General features: G+C 35.1%; 3 protein-coding genes across 7 annotated transcripts in view; all 3 read left to right on the top strand.

The window, feature by feature from the left end:
• The window catches only part of LOC126762375 (flightin), an 81,653-nt gene that overhangs the window by 36,356 nt on the left and 25,458 nt on the right, over positions 1-19,839 (top strand). The gene's annotated exons all lie outside the window — the stretch shown is intronic.
• The window catches only part of LOC126762368 (neurocalcin homolog), a 72,054-nt gene that overhangs the window by 36,515 nt on the left and 15,700 nt on the right, over positions 1-19,839 (top strand). The window lies entirely within an intron of this gene.
• LOC126762372 (neuronal calcium sensor 2) overlaps positions 1-19,839 on the top strand; it is a 66,972-nt gene that overhangs the window by 36,357 nt on the left and 10,776 nt on the right. The window contains exons 1-2 of one of the 2 annotated variants that reach the window (XM_050479091.1): positions 6,063-7,149; positions 7,471-7,614. The exons of the other annotated variant lie outside the window; for it this stretch is intronic. Coding sequence (XP_050335048.1) covers positions 7,039-7,149; positions 7,471-7,614 — 255 coding nt within the window. The 5' untranslated portion in view covers positions 6,063-7,038. Of the gene's footprint in view, positions 1-6,062; positions 7,150-7,470; positions 7,615-19,839 lie in introns of those variants that run through there. 2 annotated transcript variants of the gene reach the window in all.

Genomic DNA, 19,839 nt, shown 5'->3' with positions numbered 1-19,839 from the left:
AAAATGGATCATAAAGCATTTCGTGTAATAATAAAGCATTGCTTTTTGGGGAACCGAGGACAATGATGCTTTAAAGAGGAGAAAGCTCTGTATAAAGTGGTTGCCTCGCAAGTTTATAATCCAACAGAACAACGAATAACTGATTCTGAGAAGTGTTTGAAATAAAACCGAATTTTTGCGTCGGTGTGTGACAATAGAAACATAGCTCCATCATTTCTCACTGGAGTTCAACCGACAGTCATTCTAGTGGGCTGCACATGGTGAACCGGTTTTCAGGCGTGGAAAGACGAAAAAATCGGCTGGATTACTGAGCCAGTTATAATCTATTTCTCTGCGTATTTGGTTGCAGTTCTTTTCTACTATTCCAAATACTTAGCAATTGTATTCGTTTTGAGGAAGAATCTGTTTAAAATTGTACGCATATATTCAAGGAAAGGAGGATGATTTGAAATATAATCTTTGTATTTATGAGTTGAATTAAATTTTGACAAAAAGAGATAAAATGTATCCTATGTCCTTACCCTGGTTCTAAGCTACCTTCCCACCAATTTTCAGTTAAATCGATTCAGCCGTTCTTGAGTTATAAATGGTGTACCTAACACAACTTTCTTATATATATGTATATAGCAGAATAAAAAAAGCATGCGACCGAAATTGAATGATTCAAATATTTGACAAATAAAAATATTGAAAAACAAAACAAACAAAAATTGAAAACAAATTTGTATGGAAAAATGTTACTTTTTGGTAATTTTCCAATTTCCCTTAACATTTAGGAGGATGAAAAATAGATGTTGTCCGATTCTCCACCCTAGCCGATATGCACGCTAAGATTCACGAAAATCGGTCGAGCGGTTTCAGAGGAGTTCAATAACGTACACCATGACACGAAAATTTTATATGTATGTACATATGTACATACATGCATATATTAGATTACTCCAAGATCAAACGGGAGGATAGTAAAGTAAAATATCACAAACTATTATTATTTAATAAATACGCCTACGAAAAAAACTATAGTTGTTGAAAATTTAATTCTCCGATTTATTTCTTAACAAACATAACAAATTCGGCGATGGCGACGGCAGAGGTATTAGCGACGCTTAATATTTCAAGCAATATGTACATATAAGACCCTCACGGTTTTTAGAAATGCCTGGTGTCCCAGCTATCTCCGAACCTTTAATCGGAGGTCACCTAATACGAGATAAAGTCTTTCACGTTATTTGTCATTAAAAACCAACGTTCGATCATGTTTAAAGATTTCCACCGAAGAAAAAGATTCACCAAGCTATGTACTTATATGTTTTCATCGATCGACTTCCCTTCCGAAACCCATAATAACGTACATATTTTTTTTTTGAATTTCGACAGTTATCGTCGTTTCTTTTTTTCGCAACGTGGCGTCAATTGGAGATTCCAAGCGAAGCCAGGTCCTTCTCTACCTGGACTTTTCAACGGAGAGAAGGTCTTCCTCTTCCTCTGCTTCCCCCGGCGGGTACTGCGTCGAATACTTTCAGAGCTGAAGTGTTTTCGTCCATACGTACGACATAATCTAGCCAGCGCTACCACTGTCTCTTAATTCGATGAATTTTGTCAATGTCATCGAATGCAACATTCGCCGTGGCCAACGCCCAAAGGACCATACATCTTTCGCAACATCGACTCATCAGATGTTGTCATCGTCCATGCCTCTACACAATATAGCAAGATGGGAATAATGAGTGACTTATAGAGTTTGGTTTTTACTCGTTGAGAGAGGACATTACTTCTCAATTACCTACTCAGTCCAAAGTAGCACCTGTCAACAGTGACGTGGGGAGTGCGACGACTGTTTGCTTGATAACAGGAGATATTTCGTCTTGCCCTCGTTCACTGCCAGACCTATTTGCTTTGCTTCCTTATCCAGTCTGGACAAAGCAGAACTAACGGCGCGGGTGTTGGTCTATCCCTTTTTTGGGTTGGGCAGAGCACACTTAAATTCCAATCGTTGGGCATGCTTTCGTCGGACCATATTTTACAAAGAAGCTGATGCATGCTCCTTATCAGTTCCATCCGCCCCCGCCGCTTTGTAGTTCTTCAGACGCGTAATTGCTATTCGAAATTCTTCATGCTCGGGCAGTGAAACATTTGCTCCATCATCATCGATTGGGGAATCAGGTTGACCTTCTTCTCGTGTTATGTTTTCACTGCTATTCAGCAAGCTGGAGATGTGTTCCCTCCAAAATTTTAGTATGCTCTGGGCATCGGTTAGTATATCACCTCTGGGGCTTCTACAAGATTATGCTCCGGTCTTGAAACCTTCTTTTAGTCGCCGCATTTTTTTGTAAAATTTCCAGGCATTATCCCTGTCTGCCAGCTTGTCAAGCTCTACACGACAGTATACTTCTCATCTTAGAGCGAACAATTTAAGTACCGTATCGTATAGGTCTCATAGATTGGATCACGCATACTGCGTTATCTATAAATATAAATACATATATGTACAATATGGTAAGTATACCTTATAAACATGTTATTGAAAAGTTAAAGAAATCGTATGAAAATATTTCGCCAAACTGTAAAATGGATTATTTACAGATTTGAACCACTGTGAAAATGTGGTTCCGAGTGAAATTGTTCTATGCTTTCGATTGCCTCATTCTAGAAGTTAGAAATTATTGATGGAGCTTTGTGACGAGAAACTAAGATTGTAAAGCGTTTAAAATTGTTGGCGTTCTGTTATATATTGACAATTGATGTTCCATGGGAGTCTATGTTATTCTATTTGAATTTTTGGAAATCTTGATAACATTACAAAGAGTGCAGAAAAAATAAGGGTGTTTATTTTGGGTTGGGTTTTCCAATAATGGAGAAAATTTATTCATATTCTAAATTGAGGTTTATAAAATTTCCTCTGGAAATCTGTATTTAATTAGGTTGCAAGTGAGTTATTTCTAAATAATTTTCCTGTTAAAAAGTCTTAATCACTCTTTTCGATTTTTTTTTTAATCAGAACATTCAATTCAATCTGACTCACAACTAAGTATCTGAATACATTCACGTAACGAATTACTATGTGTATGTGTGAAAATCTTTTCCTTTTATATGCATATATGTACATATACATATAAACACTTGTGTAGATATGTATGTATGTTTGTACATAAAAGTCAAATGCGTCAAAATTAACTGTTGAATGTATTGTGGACTCTTGTGGAGAACAAAATACAAGTTTTACATCACATACATACAGTAGCGGACAGTGAAATCCGGACAACTAAAAATCATAGTTTTTCCTTATTATTTTAGTGGAATGTTTAAATTTTTTATCTAAAAAAACAGAATACGTAGCACTTAACAATTTTTTTTTTAATTCGTTTTAGATATTGTATAATTTTGGTAGCTAGCAATATAAACAATGATATTTTTTTTATTTACATTAGAGAAATGATATTATAGTTTTAGTTAAAGGAAATATTAATCTATACAAAACACTCTTTTTTTAGTATTTTGTCAAATCTCCTTTGCTTTTTATAACGGCTTTTATACGCCCTGGTATTGAATTTATGAGGTTTTTTTATTGTTTCTGCTCCAATACCGTTATACCACGCTTTTTCGAGAATTCCATCCAACTCTGCTAAATTCTTTGATCTCTTCTGTGCTACCTGGGTCTTCATTATAAACCAAAGTTTCTCAATGGGATTGAGATCCAGACTGTTATCTGGCCGATCCAAAGTCGAGATTTTTGATAAGTAATTCTTCACCTTAAAGAAAGAAAAAAGACAAGTATAAAATTTGTAATTAAAAGTAAAGCAATAAACTCTAGTTGTACAAAAAAATCGATACTTACTATTTTGGCACGATGGCAGGGCGCAGAGACATCCTGAAAAATAAGGACATCCACTCGTGAAAAGTGGTTTTCCATTGTAGATTTTAAATTTGTCTCAAGTATCTCCAGATACTAAATCCCATTGACGGTTTCTTCTATTAGGGCTAGCTACCCAAGGCCATAGTAGGAAAAGCAACCCCAGACCATTCGGCTGCCTCCTTGCTTAACAGTTTTTTGAACACATTCGTCCTTGAACCGCTCACCAGTTCTCCTTTTCACGTAGGACATACCGTCGCTGCAAAAAAGTTTAAATTTGGACTGTTCTGAGAAGATTAAATTTTACTTGTCAAGTTGAGTCCAATTTTGATGTTCTTTTGCCCATCGTAAACGGTTTTGACGTATTTTTGAGGTTAAAAGTGGTTTTTTAGCGGCCCGACAAGCGTTCAAACCAAGCCTTCGACGAACAGATCTTGCGCTAACTTCCGTACTGACATCTTCAAGTAACTCCACTTTAATGTTGTCAGCAGTTTCAAAGCGATTCCTTAAGCTGATACGTTCTATCGCCCGATCTTCTCTAGAACTTGTCTTCTTCTTTGCTCCACAGCCATTTGTTTTTATCGAAATTTTTAAGAAATTCTCCGATGGAAGACTTGCTGAAGCCAAATCGTATCACTAATTTCCCGAATGTTCAGATTTTCTTTCGCAAAATCAAAATATTACTTTTTTGCAATTCGGACGTTTTTTTAATTTGGCATATTTAAGCTTTAACGAAGCTTCGTGCTCGTGCTTTGAAACTATTGAAAAAAACTAAAAGTTGTTATAAAACGTGTACAGAGCACAAATTTATGTGAAAGAATAAACGTTTCGGCAGAAAATTACACTTATCGGTTACAATCGTGCTTTAAATACAAACCGATGGGTTGTCCGGATTTCACTGTCCGCCACTGTATGTACATATATGCATGCCGTACATATGTAAAATGTCCGTCCAAACAATTGCAATGGTAACCCTAGATCATACGAATTAAGCGCATGCACAGAGCTATATACATACATTGTTCTTTGAGTCTGGTTGCCGTAGTACTTATAATAACTTGAATAAATGTGTGTATATGTGTGTATATGCCAGGCAGGAAATCAAAGAGGGAAATCGTGTATTTGATCTCTTACATATCTACGGATATGTATAAAAAGTCAAGCCTCTTTATCTGTGCATAAATGTATAGATATTATAAAATGGGTGTTCCCTGCATACACTTTTCTAATAGTGCATTTTCCTGGGAAAGTATATGCGTAGACTCACTTCTCCGCATATGCATATAATTCATCTTCGTTTACACCTAATCCTATGAGTTGTGATTCTGGATATTATTATATTTTTAATATCCTTCATTTAAAATGCCAACTATCTTTTCAACTTTGGTAGCTGTCTATTGACAAATCGCAGTTGATCGACAGTATCTAATTTTTGTAATATATTATTATACTTTTCGGTTAATATATTTTCGACCTGGGAAATAGTTAAAATTATTTATAGTCTATAATGATAAGAGTAAACTTTTATTTATGCAAGTTTTAAAAAAGTATGAGCCGTTAAATTCACACTAGAAAAACGTAAAAAATTTCTTTCAAAAGCTAACAAAAGCTTCATGTCCGATAGAGATTTTCAAAATTTTGAAAGTGAAGTCGTTATTGAGCTAACTTTAGTACGTAGTAGATAGATTTAAATTCGTTTTTGATTGTTCTTAAAACTATGCAGACATGAAAGTCAGTGGTCAAGGTATTCGCTTTAAAAAATATATCTTTTGATTGAAAAAGTTTCTTCTAAACATTAAGCAGTTGTTTCAAATCGCTTTCAAAATTTAAGGTTATATAATATGCATGAAATACTTAGTTTGTTGCGGACGAAAGACGTTTTTGTGTCGTGTGTGTTACCGTCTCTAGTTTTTTTTAAGTATGGAATGCAACTACCATGTTGGTTTGTATTTTAATGAATTGAAAATTGCGCGTGTTTCCTACAAGGTACGCATTAAGTTGTCTTCGCAGGTGTATATATTCGTAAAACGGTATGTATGTATGTATACATACGTGTATGCATTTATACGGGCATAGTCGCGGAAGTTGATTTGAAAATGAAACCTTCAATGTTGGTGCTTTCCACTAGCTAGTGTATACCTACATGCAAAAGGATCTGCTTACTGCGCATGTACACTATCGAACTCGAAAAGGCTGTTCTCTCCCAGCCTGGTTATTGCATTTTGTTTTAAAAGCGACTTTCATACAATACACAACACAGATTTTCAAATAAAATACTCTAACTCTGTATACAATCATAAAAAAAAATTAATTCAATTAGTTTATTAGAAAAAGTGAAGCATAACGGAAATATCAGTTACAAGCTAACAGAAAGGCGTGTGGGAAGATTTGTTTTATAATAATAAATATCGCAGCAAAGAAAGTTAGTTTTTCACGAATTTGTACTCTGCTCGGTTAGAAATGAATCGATTTACGTATCGGAGCGTTTACGAATTGTTGCATTGATTCAATTTCTTGGAAGTTCAAAATGGAATAACCTACATAGCAAGGAAACAATATTATCGATTTTAAATGTTGCGTTTTAGCGAAGTTAAATGAAACGCAAACCCCATTTAACGTTCAATGTAGTTTAGTAAAGGCAAATCAATTTGTTTGCAGTGCAAAAAGTTGAAACGAAACCAAAAAAATATTAAAAGTATAAGTTAAAAATTTAATATACATACATATACATATACATATAAAAAATTGCAAAGCACCAATTGAAAACCAAAAAGCTTAAAGCATTAAATCAACAATATCAAAAGTGAAACTTAGCATAGCATAGCAGCCGCAGCATACAGCATAGTGCAACAACAACAGGAGCCAGCGACAGCACCCAATCACCTTCTTAAAAACACTTAGTAAATTAGCACTAACCCAACGGAGACGGTTCTACTCACTTAACACATATTACATTTAACTGCAACACCGTTATACTGATCCGCAAACACAAAACCTCAAATTACTGCTAATTCAAAAGAAAAAAATTAATAAAAATCAAAATAAAAAGGAAAAATAAATTTAAATAAAATTGCATACACAATAGTTGTGCTCGAGCAAAAACTGAAAAAAAAACATTCAACCAACAAAATAAATTGAAAGGTGAACTGCAGACTGTAACTGTAATACTTTTTAATTAGCTCGAAAAAATGGGGTGCTTAAGTAGTAAAGACCGTCTGACCAAAGAGGATATGGAGTTTTTGAAATCGCATACACGCTACGACGAGGCCACAATTAAGGAATGGTATAAAGGATTCAAGGTAACTAACTGCACATCATGAATACTTTCTTGCTTAAAAAATTTTCGCTACTACACACACTAATGCGTCTCTATGTATATTGCTTATATACTACCGTATTTGCTATTATATGAATATGTACATACATATGTACATATGTATGCAATAAATGCATGACAACAACAACATCTTCACGCAACGTATATCAACTGCTCACTTCGTGTTACTACTTTTACTACTACTGCAACAACAAAAACAACTCTAACTATAACTATATTTCGCTACCGTGTGTTTTAATTTCATCGGCATACTGTTTTGTTTCTTATTTGTGCCACACTACAGCAAGATTGTCCCAACGGCCGTTTGACGCCGGCCAAATTTGTGGACATGTACAAAATGTTCTTCCCGTCTGGAAATGCCGAGGAGTTTTGTGATCACGTTTTTCGCACCTTCGACATGGACAAAAATGGTTATATTGATTTTAAGGTGAGTGCATGTTATACACATAACTTAAATATTTAATAACACTGTAACTGTATCGCAAAATGGTGGTACGAAGGAAGTCACTTCCGATTTCTTGATTGTTCCGAAAATCTACATGATTGCAAACGAACATCAGTTAGACTGGTCAATACTGCAAACACGCGTATTGACCAGAACCCTACGGGAATTTCATAAAAAGTCATTAGATCTATTTCGTGGTTAATGTACAACAATTTACTGTTGTTACTACATACATCTGATGCCTAAAATAAACTAAGCTTTTTATTTTTTCATCATTAGCATTCCCAAAAAATCCTATTATTTTAAACTTTAGGAACCAGAGTGGTGTAAGAGAATACTTTACTCACTTAATATGAATATGGGGTATATGTAGTTTGAAAGAGAGAAAGCAGAAATCTATAAGAAAAATTTACCTCAGCGCGATAGCTTCAAAAATGTGATTTTTTGGAAATTTATTGAAAAAATATTATCAATTGTTTTAAAACTTTAAGGGTATACAGGATAGGCAGAGATGTGAGCGGCGAATTCGGAAAATATTGTTTTGATAAAAATGCTTTTAAGTAAATACTATACTGTACTATACGGCTATACTTTTGTATCCTGTAACTCAAAAAGTATTTGAAATATTTATTTCAAATTTTAGAGTGATATTTTTATATTTCTAACCTATCGAAATATCAAATAACAAAATATTTTTCAAAATTTTCACTAGGTATTTCCTTAAAGCTTTGAATGTATGTGGTATTAAAAAATACCGATCCTACAAGAGATCGAGATCTAGTTAAAAAAAGCAAACATTCTTAAAAAGTGAGACATAAAGAAACAAATATATAAAGACATAAATTTTCTAAATTGATTCTATTTATATGTACATTATTTACAAATCTTTTTGTGGTAGAAAGAAATATTCAATTCCTGCTACTTTAATATTGGTAATACATATATATGTAATTATGACTCTCTCAAAAGTTCTCTTACATTCCCTTAAGAGTTCTCGAGTTCCCATTTATGTGTTTTACTTTATTCTAACTAGGGTTATTCGTTAGCAAATTACTGCATTTAATGTCAGTTCCATGATTTTTCAATCATTTTTTCTTACTACACAATACGTTTTGGTCTCAAAAAATGTTCTTAATTACTTCCTCGTGAATGAGCTACTAATTTGTTAATTGTCAGATTTTGGTCAGAAATACACCTTTAGTTCAAAACAGTTACAAAACACTTTGGTTCAATCAAGTTTTCAGAAGCAATTTTAACATGTGTTTTGTTTAGGATCTCTGTGCTTATTTTAACAATTCTGCTTTACCCATGCATCTATTTTGTCTAATTGAATTGAAGTCAAAATCTGTTGAATTTTTTAATATTTTTCTTTTCTATCAGGAAATTCTGGTAATAGGTGCGCAACTAAGTTCTCGTTGTTTTTATATCCTGAACAGGGTATATTAAGTTTGTCACGATGTTTGTAACACCCAGAAAGAAGCGTCGGAGACCCTATAAAGTATATATATAAATGGTCAGTATGTTGAGCTGAGTCGATTTAACCATGTCCGTCTGTCTGTCTGTCCGTCCGTCCGTCCGTCTGTATATATACGAACTAGTCCCTCAGTTTTTAAGATATCCTTTTGAAATTTTGCAAACGTCATTTTCTCTTCAAGAAGCTGCTCATTTGTCGGAACGGCCTATATCAGACCACTACAACATATAGCTGCCATATAAACTGGACGATCGGAATCAAGTTCTTGTATGGAAAACTTTCACATTTGACAATGTATCTTCACCAAATTTGGTATAGATTATATTCTAAGGCAACAATGTAATCTCCGAAGAAATTGTTCAGATCGGTTAACTATAGCACATGGCTACCATATAAACTGAACGATCGGAATCAAGTTCTTGTATGGAAAACTTTCACATTTGACAATGTATCTTCACCAAATTTGGTATAGATTATTTTCTAAGGCAACAATGTAATCTCCGAAGAAATTGTTCAGATCGGTTAACTATAGCATATAGCTACCATACAAACTGAACACATAGTTACTAAAAGAAATGCACCTGTGAAGGGTATATTAGCTTCGGTGCAGCCGAAATTAACGTTTTTTCTTGTTTTTTTAATGAGAATGCAATTTTATTGTAAGGAAGTGGTTAAATGAATTATTTGAAGTATTGCCCATCTTCCTGGCAAAGCGCAAGCCATTTTTCGAAGACGTCTTATGATTGGAACTGGTTCTGAGCCAGGCCATGTGCTGTCGAATGGAACAAATAATAATCGGACGGTGCAATAGTTGGGGAATATGACAGATGAGGTAGGACTTCCCAATTAAGCGTTTCCAGGCAGGGTTTAGTAACGTGAGGCCGAGCGTTGTCAGCGTTGTCGACGAAACCAATGACTGCAAGCTGTTTCACTTGGAGCAGTATTTCCGTAAACTTTTTGGAGTTCCCAATGTGCTTCAGCCGCCGTATTATTTAATCTAATAGTTTTTTCAATTAATTTTTTTTATTACACTGCTGCTTAGTTAGGCTATTTACATGTTTAAATATAAAAGGAAGAAAAAAATGTCACATTTTCTCCGGAGTTAACTACAAAATTATTAAACGGATTTAGTAAAATGTAGCGCATGTCTCCATTTTGATCCATAAATAAAAAAATATCCAAGTCAGATGTGCTTAGTTGTAATAATTGCAAACCAATTCTGATTTTTAATGGTGTTACAGAATCTGATTGGATTTTCGTACCTTCTTATTCTAATCAGTCCTTTACTAAAGTGACAAAACTTGCAAATGAATAGTGCAGTTTATTGGTGTAAGAAAACAGTGTATAAATTAAAAGAAAGATTTTTAGAGATCACAGTAATCCACTTGACGCAAGGGTAATCTAAAGTGAAATTTAGTTTGCATTTACTTGTGCGTTTGCATGCATTAACATGCTGACTTATAGATTTATATCACATTATCGAAGGGTTTCTATGATTCCCAAATCCGATACGTTTCGAACAAATAATGCATTAAAATAAAAAAGCACATGGAAATTTAATTAAGCTCCCCGGATTAATGATATTTCAAAAAAATGTATTTTGCTAAGTTGGCAAGATTGACAGTACGGGATTTTTGCAATGGATAAAAATTAGTTACAAAGAATATGTCCCACATTTTGTATTTCTAACCAATTTTCGTTTGCGAAATCGTGTTGGAAAAGACTTACTGTGATTCAAAAACACAAGCCTTTAAATACGGTGAAGAGATCGTTGAAGACATGCTCGACTCGTCCCGATAAAGCTGAATTTTTATACTCTCGCAACAATGTTGCTAAGGAGAGTATTATATCGGGTGATTTTTTAAGAGCTTGATAACTTTTTTAAAAAAAAAACGCATAAAATTTGCAAAATCTCATCGGTTCTTTATTTGAAACGTTAGATTGGTTCATGACATTTACTTTTTGAAGATAATTTCATTTAAATGTTGACTCATGTGGTTTCAACAAGATGGCGCTACATGCCACACAGCTCGCGATTCTATGGCCATTTTGAGGGAAAACTTCGGAGAACAATTCATCTCAAGAAATGGACCACCAAGATCATGCGATTTAACGCCTTTAGACTATTTTTTGTGGGGCTACGTCAAGTCTAAAGTCTACAGAAATAAGCCAGCAACTATTCCAGCTTTGGAAGACAACATTTCCGAAGAAATTCGGGCTATTCCGGCCGAAATGCTCGAAAAAGTTGCCCAAAATTGGACTTTCCGAATGGACCACCTAAGACGCAGCCGCGGTCAACATTTAAATGAAATTATCTTCAAAAAGTAAATGTCATGAACCAATCTAACGTTTCAAATAAAGAACCGATGAGATTTTGCAAATTTTATGTTTTTTTTTAAAAAAAAAGTTATCAAGCTCTTAAAAAATCACCCGATAGTTTTGTTCACATAACGGTTGTTTGTAAGTCCTAAAACTAAAAGAGTCAGATATAGGGTTATATATACCAAAGTGATCAGGGTGACGAGTAGAGTCGAAATCCGGATGTCTGTCTGTCCGTCTGTCCGTCCGTCTGTCCGTCCGTCCGTGCAAGCTGTAACTTGAGTAAAAATTGAGATATCATGATGAAACTTGGTACACGTATTCCTTGGCTTCATAAGAAGGTTAAGTTCGAAGATGGGCAAAATCGGCACACTGCCACGCCCACAAAATGGCGGAAACCGAAAACCTATAAAGTGTCATAACTAAGCCATAAATAAAGATATTAAAGTGAAAGTTGGCACAAAGGATCGCATTAGGGATGGGCATATTTCGACGCAATTTTTTTGGAAAAGTGGTCGTGGCCCCGCCCCCTACTAAGTTTTTTGTACATATCTCGGAAACTACAATAGCTATGTTAACCAAACTCTACACAGTCGTTTTCTTCAGGCATTTCCATATACAGTTCAAAAATGGAATAAATCGGATAATAACCACGCCCACCTCCTATACAAAGGTTATGTTGAAAATCACTAAAAGTGCGTTAACCGACTAACAAAAAACGTCAGAAACACTAAATTTTACAGAAGAAATTGCAGAAGGAAGCTGCACCCAGGATTTTTTTAAAAATTGAAAATGGGCGTGGCCTCGCCCACTTATGGACTAAAAACCATATCTCAGGAACTACTAGACCGATTTCAATGAAATTAGGTTTATAATATTTTCTTAACACCCTGATGACATGTACGAAATATGGGTGAAATCGGTTCACAACCACGCCTTCTTCCAATATAACGCTATTTTGAATTCCATCTGATGCCTTTTCTGTATAATACGAGTATATACATTAGGAACCAATGATGATAGCGGAATAAAACTTTACACAAATACGGTATTTGAAAAATATGTAAATGACGTATAATGAAATCTCGATTATCACTTTATCATGCGAGAGTATAAAATGTTCGGTGACACCCGAACTTGGCCCTTCCTTACTTGTTTTCAATAGAGTTGTGATTGTGACCGAATTTAATAGGGTGTTAAGAAAACATTATATACCGAATTTCATTGAAATCGGTCTAGTAGCTCCTGAGATATGCTTCTTGGTCCATAAGTGGGCGGCGCCACGCCCATTTTCAATTTTTAAAAAAAGCCTGGGGGCAGCTTCCTTCTGCCACTTCTTCCGTAAAATTTAGTGTTTCTGACGTTTTTTGTTAGTCGGTTAACGCACTTTTAGTGATTTTGAACATAACCTTTGTATGGGAGGTGGGCGTGGTTATTATCCGATTTATTCCATTTTTGAACTGTATATGGAAATACCTGAAGAAAACGACTCTGTAGAGTTTGGTTGACATAGCTATAATAGTTTCCGAGATATGTACAAAAAACTTAGTAGGGGGCGGGGCCACACCCACTTTTCCAAAAAAATTACTTCCAAATATGTCCCTCCCTAATGCGATCCTTTGTGCCAAATTTCACTTTAATATCTTTATTTATGGCTTAGTTATGACACTTTATAGGTTTTCGGTTTCCGCCATTTTGTGGGCGTGGCAGTGTGCCGATTTTGCCCATCTTCGAACTTAACCTTCTTATGGAGCCAAGGAATACGTGTACCAAGTTTCATCATGATATCTCAATTTTTACTCAAGTTACAGCTTGAACGGACGGACAGACGGACGGACGGACGACGGACAGACAGACATCCGGATTTCGACTCTACTCGTCGCCCTGATCACTTTGGTATATATAACCCTATATCTGACTCTTTTAGTTTTAGGACTTACAAACAACCGTTATGTGAACAAAACTATAATACTCTCGTTAGCAACATTGTTGCGAGAGTATAAAAACGCAATGAATACAATCGATCAAGCACCATATTCACCCGATTTGTGTCCGTGTGATTTTTTCTTGTTCCACAAACTGAAACTTCACTCGACCGAAGAGATAAGACAAAATTGCCTAAAGGAGCTGAAGGCCATGGCAAGATGTGCTTATGAAAAATTTTTCGAGGACTGGAAAATCGTTGGCATAAGGGCATTACATCTAGTGAGGATTATCTTGAAGGCGACGAAATAAATATCAATAAATTAAATATTTGATGTTTTATTTTCTTTACATATGCAGACCTGTTAATTCGGACACATAAACGGCTTTACAGTTAGTTGAACGTCAAGTAGAGATATACTATATGTTTAATTATTTATTATTTTACCCAAATTTATTATATATAGCTACATACATATATTGCTCCACACTTTAATTTTTCTGCTAATTAAAAGTCGATGCGGTGAACGTGAATCAAATAAATATAAAATAAGTCTACTGTAATTGTAGCTACTGTTAGTTAATATTGAAACCATTTCGGAATAAGTCGCCAGCCCTCAGATAACTCCATTCAGAATTGACCCTAGTAGAATATTTGCTGTTTATGCTTGTAACTAGGATATAACCGAGTATAAATGAAGCATAAAGATGGTAATAAGCAGTGATAAAGAGATGCCCAACTCTCCTGTCATTAAAAATGAGAGACTTGCTCACCTACCCAACTTTGAAAGTTGACTGGATCTGGTAGGTTTTGCAATTGGAATGACTTGAACGGCCAGATTGAAAGTCTACCAAAAATATATGTGAACCGAGGGATTTGTTGCCGCCGTTAAAGTTCGCTAATAAAAAATCAATATTTATTTATTTGTATAATTGTAGCATAGTTATATGATATTTAAAGAATATTCTGTGAAAGTTTTATAGAAAAATATTAAAAAACTAGCTGACCCCGCAGCCGTTGTCCTGCGTGAAATTATATGCTTTGAAATGAAAAAAAGTTGAAATTATATTGTGTCGAAAATTATTTATTTTCGATTTTTCTGCGTGCACTCAAGCAGTTCTGGTGCGTAAATATACAAAGAAGATGGGTTTCCAACTCGTCAACACGCCACATATATCTGGCCAATTTTCTCTGGAAATTGAATACGTTTGAAATGAAATGGCTGTCCCTTGTATTCGATAACTGCGTCATAATCAGTCGGGTTCCATTACACAGTTTCGGCGCATGAAGATTGTGAAACATAATAATGACAGATCCAACTTTGAGACGCAAATGATGTTTGGGCATACCAAGGCTCTCCAAAGAATTTGGAAATTCCACTGGATAATTTACGGTTTCGTTTCGATTTATATGAGCGCAAACCTCCCGAAATTTGACTTTTAAGTTTAAGTCATTAAAATCGGTATTTTTGGCAACTAAAATTGCGCGTGCACTCAAGCAATTGCAGTTATGATAATTTTGCCAATGTGGGGATAAACATTCGTGATGAGTTCATCTTCCGTTGAAGTGAATTGACAAAAGGGATGTGAAATTGATATCAAACCACTGGAAGTATCAACCGAAATTTTCCCATTTCCAATTCTTAGCGAATACAATGTAAAATGTCATCGGCAATGTCATTTTTTCGTATCCCATAATTAACGCGAATTTGAAGGCTGATATGTCGAAATGATCTTCGCGAAAACTAAGCGAACTTCAGTGGCATGTTCCAGTGATTAGCATGTTCCAGCAAACGCAACTGCTGGTATGCTTCTCAAAAAGTTGCACACACTGTACCATTCACAATACGCAATGACTTAAACGAAGTTGAACCGCGAGACGCACAACAGTCGGAAAACTTTCATGAATTGCAAAAGTAAAGCGCTTTATTGCAGTTCACACCCATTCGATACTGCTGATCTCATATCGTTCATGGCCAATAACCGCTATATTGCTTTCTTTGGTGACGTACTTGCAAACGTATTTGATCGATTTCAACAATCTGCAATATTCAACATTGATATGAGTTTTGAATGTGAATTACACAATAATGGCGAATATGATACGATCCATATGTTTTCAACTTCGATGTGTTGTTAACGTCGATATTCACGCCTCTAAATGCTAAATGTTCTGCCATTGTCGTCTGGTGAGCGACGCTGATACAGTGAATATCCATCATTTCCCATTTCCGTTTCCCAAAGAAAAGCACATGAGTAGTGTTTCGTGCATTTATTGTCAGACATACAAACCAAAGCGGGATTGTAAGGTTCCCAAAGTCCATGAACCATATTGGTTTTCACCACTTCGTAGAATTCTGGATCTATCTTTGAATCAGGAATTTCCGCTGAAATGATATCATCAATTTGATCTGGTGTAATCACCATCCGCATCCAAAGAAGAATGTGTGCGTGCGGCAACACGCAACAGAATACATTCAGCATCTAACAGAACCATATATAGTATACCATAGGTTGCTTCAAGACAAAGACCGTCAAACATCGCAGCTATTGTTTAATAAGTCGTGCTGTGATATCGTTACGATCGCTAGCTGATTGACCGCGATCCATAATTCCGCACGTACATATGTCATCGCATTTTGGGAGTACTTCTTGCCTTTCTTTGGGCTGCCATACGTTGATGGCAAAAAGAACGCCTACAAATATTAGCGCAACCTCTTCGTGGCTTCGTAACAAATTTCAATCTGTAATTGATCACTTCGTCTGAAACACACATAAAGTTTTCACTGAATAATTTTCAATAATTTTTCCTTTGGATAGCCGGAATAAAAAAGCAAGCGACCGAACTTGAACGATTCAAATAATTTATAAATCAAAATATTGAAAAACAAAACAAACAAAAATTGAAAAAAATGTGTATGAAAAATGTTTCTTTTTGGAATTGTCCAATTTTCCGACTTCTCCTCAAGAAAAGTATAAGGTATTTGTTTCTAAACCTTTCCCGATCCACAACAAACAACCTTTAAAAATTTCATCAAACAAACATTCATTTTTATATATGTACATATGTATGTATGTGTGTATGTAACGTTTGTATGAGGGAAAAGAAAAATGCTGTTTTTAGTTAGGGGTTTTCCGTAAATTATTCGAATTTTTCTAGCCGTAAAAACCATCTTTGAACTTCAACGAACATTTAAGAAAAAGAATTGGCCAAATTGGTCTAGGCGTTATTGAGTTATGTGCGTACATACATTTTCGCGATTCATTTTTATACTCTCGCAAAAAAGTTGCTAAGGAGAGTATTATAGTTTTGTTCACATAACGGTTGTTTGTAAGTCCTAAAACTAAAAGAGTTAGATATAGGGTTATATATACCAAAGTGATCAGGGTGACGAGTAGAGTTGAAATCCGGATGTCTGTCTGTCCGTCCGTCCGTGCAAGCTGTTACTTGAGTAAAAATTGAGATATCATGATGAAACTTGGAACACGTATTTCTTGGCTCCATAAGAAGGTTAAGTTCGAAGATGGGCAAAATCGGCACACTGCCACGCCCACAAAATGGCGGAAACCGAAAACCTATAAAGTGTCATAACTAAGCTATAAATAAAGATATTAAAGTGAAATTTGACACAAAGGATCGCATTAGGAAGGAGCATATTTGGACGTAATTTTTTTGGAAAAGTGGGCGTGGCCCCGCCCCTTACTAAGTTTTTTGTACATATCTCGGAAACTACTATAGCTATGTCAACCAAACTCTATAGAGTCGTTTCCTTCACGCATTTCCATATACAGTTCAAAAATGGAAGAAATCGGATAATAACCATGCCCACCTCCCATACATAGGTTATGTTGAAAATCACTAAAAGTGCGTTAACCGACTAACAAAAAACGTCAGAAACACTAAATTTTACGGAAGAAATGGCAGAAGGAAGCTGCATCCAGGTCTTTTTTAAAAATTGAAAGTGGGCGTGGCCTCGCCCACTTATGGACCAAAAACCATATCTCAGGAACTATCAGACCGATTTCAACGAAATTCGGTATATAATATTTTCTTAACACCCTGATGACATGTACGAATATGGGTGAAATGTTAACAACCACGCCTTCTTCCAATATAACGCTATTTTGAATTCCATCTGATGCCTTCTCTGTATACATTAGGAACCAATGATGATAGCGGAATAAAACTTTACACAAATACGGTATTTGAAAAATATGTAAATGACGGATAATGAAATCTCGATTATCACTTTATCATGCGAGAGTATAAAATGTTCGGTGACGCCCGAACTTAGCCCTTCCTTACTTGTTATTTATGTAGATGAGCCGGTGACAGAGAAACTTCGCAGAACTTCCAAAAAAAAATTGATTCGCGGTGTACCGCATAACTCATGACTGGATCATTTGAAATTAAAAAACCAAATTGATTTGATTAGTTGATAAGTTTCCTCAGGTAACGCTGTCGAGTTTTTTTACAACGCTCGGAACTCAAAATACTGATTTTTCACCAAAAAAAATCAGAAATTTTGATGTTTAAAAATAAGTTAAAATTAAAAAAAAAACTCGACAGCGTTACCTCACAATTTATGTAAAGAAAGACTGCAAAATTTCAAAAGGATCGGTTCAGTAGATTTTGAGCTACAGAGCTCACCGGCATCGAAAAAGTGAAGTTTAGAGAAAAACACGTTTAAAGTTTCACAGCCGCTCACAACCAAATCAGAACCAAAATAAAAAAAATAAAAATGCAAAAAAAAAAATACATACCTTACTACCCCCTACCCGATCACTTTCTTACAATTGTGTAGTCTGTATAAGGTATTTATGAATGCACACATTTGTAAGGTAGTGTAAAGTGTGTATGCATCTGTGAGTAAATGCGCTCGCAAAAGTAAGAGGATAATTTAGTCGTAGTGATACTGCTTATTAGTGTTATTGGCATTGGTGGTTTTATTAACTAGCACAGGTTATGTAAGCTAAAATAATCACACAAAAATTGGGCGAAATTAAATTTAAATTTTAATTGATGCGACAAAAACGAAGTAGTTTTTGACCAACGTCGTTATCTCACTACGAAACTCTGTTAATGGAAAAGTTCAATGTACTTAAATGGTTGAATGGTTTCAGGTTTTGTGTAAAAAGAATGTAAATAAATGTTATAGATCTTTTCATTACCTACAATATTTCTTATTATCTTTCCGATGAGTTTCATCCTACTATGATTTTTATACTCTTACAACCTGTACAGAGTACCATATAATATTTTTTCACCTAACAAGATAACGAGGAAAGTTGATATCCGGGTAACTGTCTGTCTGTCCGTCCGTCTGTCCATGCCAGCTGAACTTTGAGTCAAAATTAATATATCTTGACGAAACTTAGTATGCTTGGAATGTTTCTAACTCAGTACCTATAGTTGATCGAAAATATCGTTCAATGTGTAGAACATAATTGAAATTCAGGGATAAACCTTTTCTGACAAGGGTATGTATGTATGTCAAAAATGGATTGAATCGGTGTTTTACTCATAGCAGTGTATCTTTGTGCCTTAAATAGATACATTTGAGCGAAAGCTTGACCTAGCCCCTAGATAACTAATATCAGGATTGTCGAATATCTGGCTGACTTATGATTGGTTTTTTAGTATGTGGCATGTATTACTATGAGGTATTAGGAAAAATAAATAAAATCGGGTCGATGCTACCCCAACCCCCATATACTAAGTGTCTGTCAGTTGTATACCTTAAGGAATTTCGGTGCAGCGATAACTTGAGTAAAAATTAAAATATGTTGACGAAACTTGATGCACATGTTCCCTGGTATCCAGAAAACCTATAGAGTGCCATAACCAAGTACTAAATTAATATACAAAATTATAATTTGGTAGAGGATATCATAGTAACAAAGAGCACCTGTGGGCTAAACATTTTTTTTATAATTGGCCTAATTTACATATTTTTCAAACTAAAGCTATATCAACCTTACTTGCAAAGAACATCTTCAAACTCTGTGAAAATCAAAAATGTAAAATCAGATAATAATAACGCCCACTTCCCACTTTGAAACCAGCTAAATCTCAGGAAGTACCTGACCGCTTGACATATCAAATTTGGTGTGTGAAGTTATCCGAACATTCCTATCGTATACTAAGAAAATGGGCGAAAGTGGATGACAATCACGCAATACGGTGTGAAATGAACGTTGAGGTACAAATGTGTTGGAAAACATTTTTCTGTTTGGTTGGCATGATATTTATCACACTTATTTATTAACCTTACAGTCATTGAACAAACAACATCATATTTTTTCATTGCGTTGGAAATGACAAATTTTCTACCAAAAAGTAATGATTTGCGGAAAGCATAAATTTTTTGTTTCCATTTAAAGAAAAGTGCTTCAGAGTCGCATCGAATGCTTGTCGAGGCATATGGTGATCATGGTCGATGGTAAACCGAAAAAAACATTGATGACATTTTGCTTCAAAGACACGAAAG

This window comes from Bactrocera neohumeralis, chromosome 6 (assembly GCF_024586455.1).
Source record: "Bactrocera neohumeralis isolate Rockhampton chromosome 6, APGP_CSIRO_Bneo_wtdbg2-racon-allhic-juicebox.fasta_v2, whole genome shotgun sequence".
Taxonomy (NCBI): Eukaryota; Metazoa; Arthropoda; class Insecta; order Diptera; family Tephritidae; genus Bactrocera; species Bactrocera neohumeralis.
This window is presented reverse-complemented; position numbering and strand designations above follow the sequence as displayed.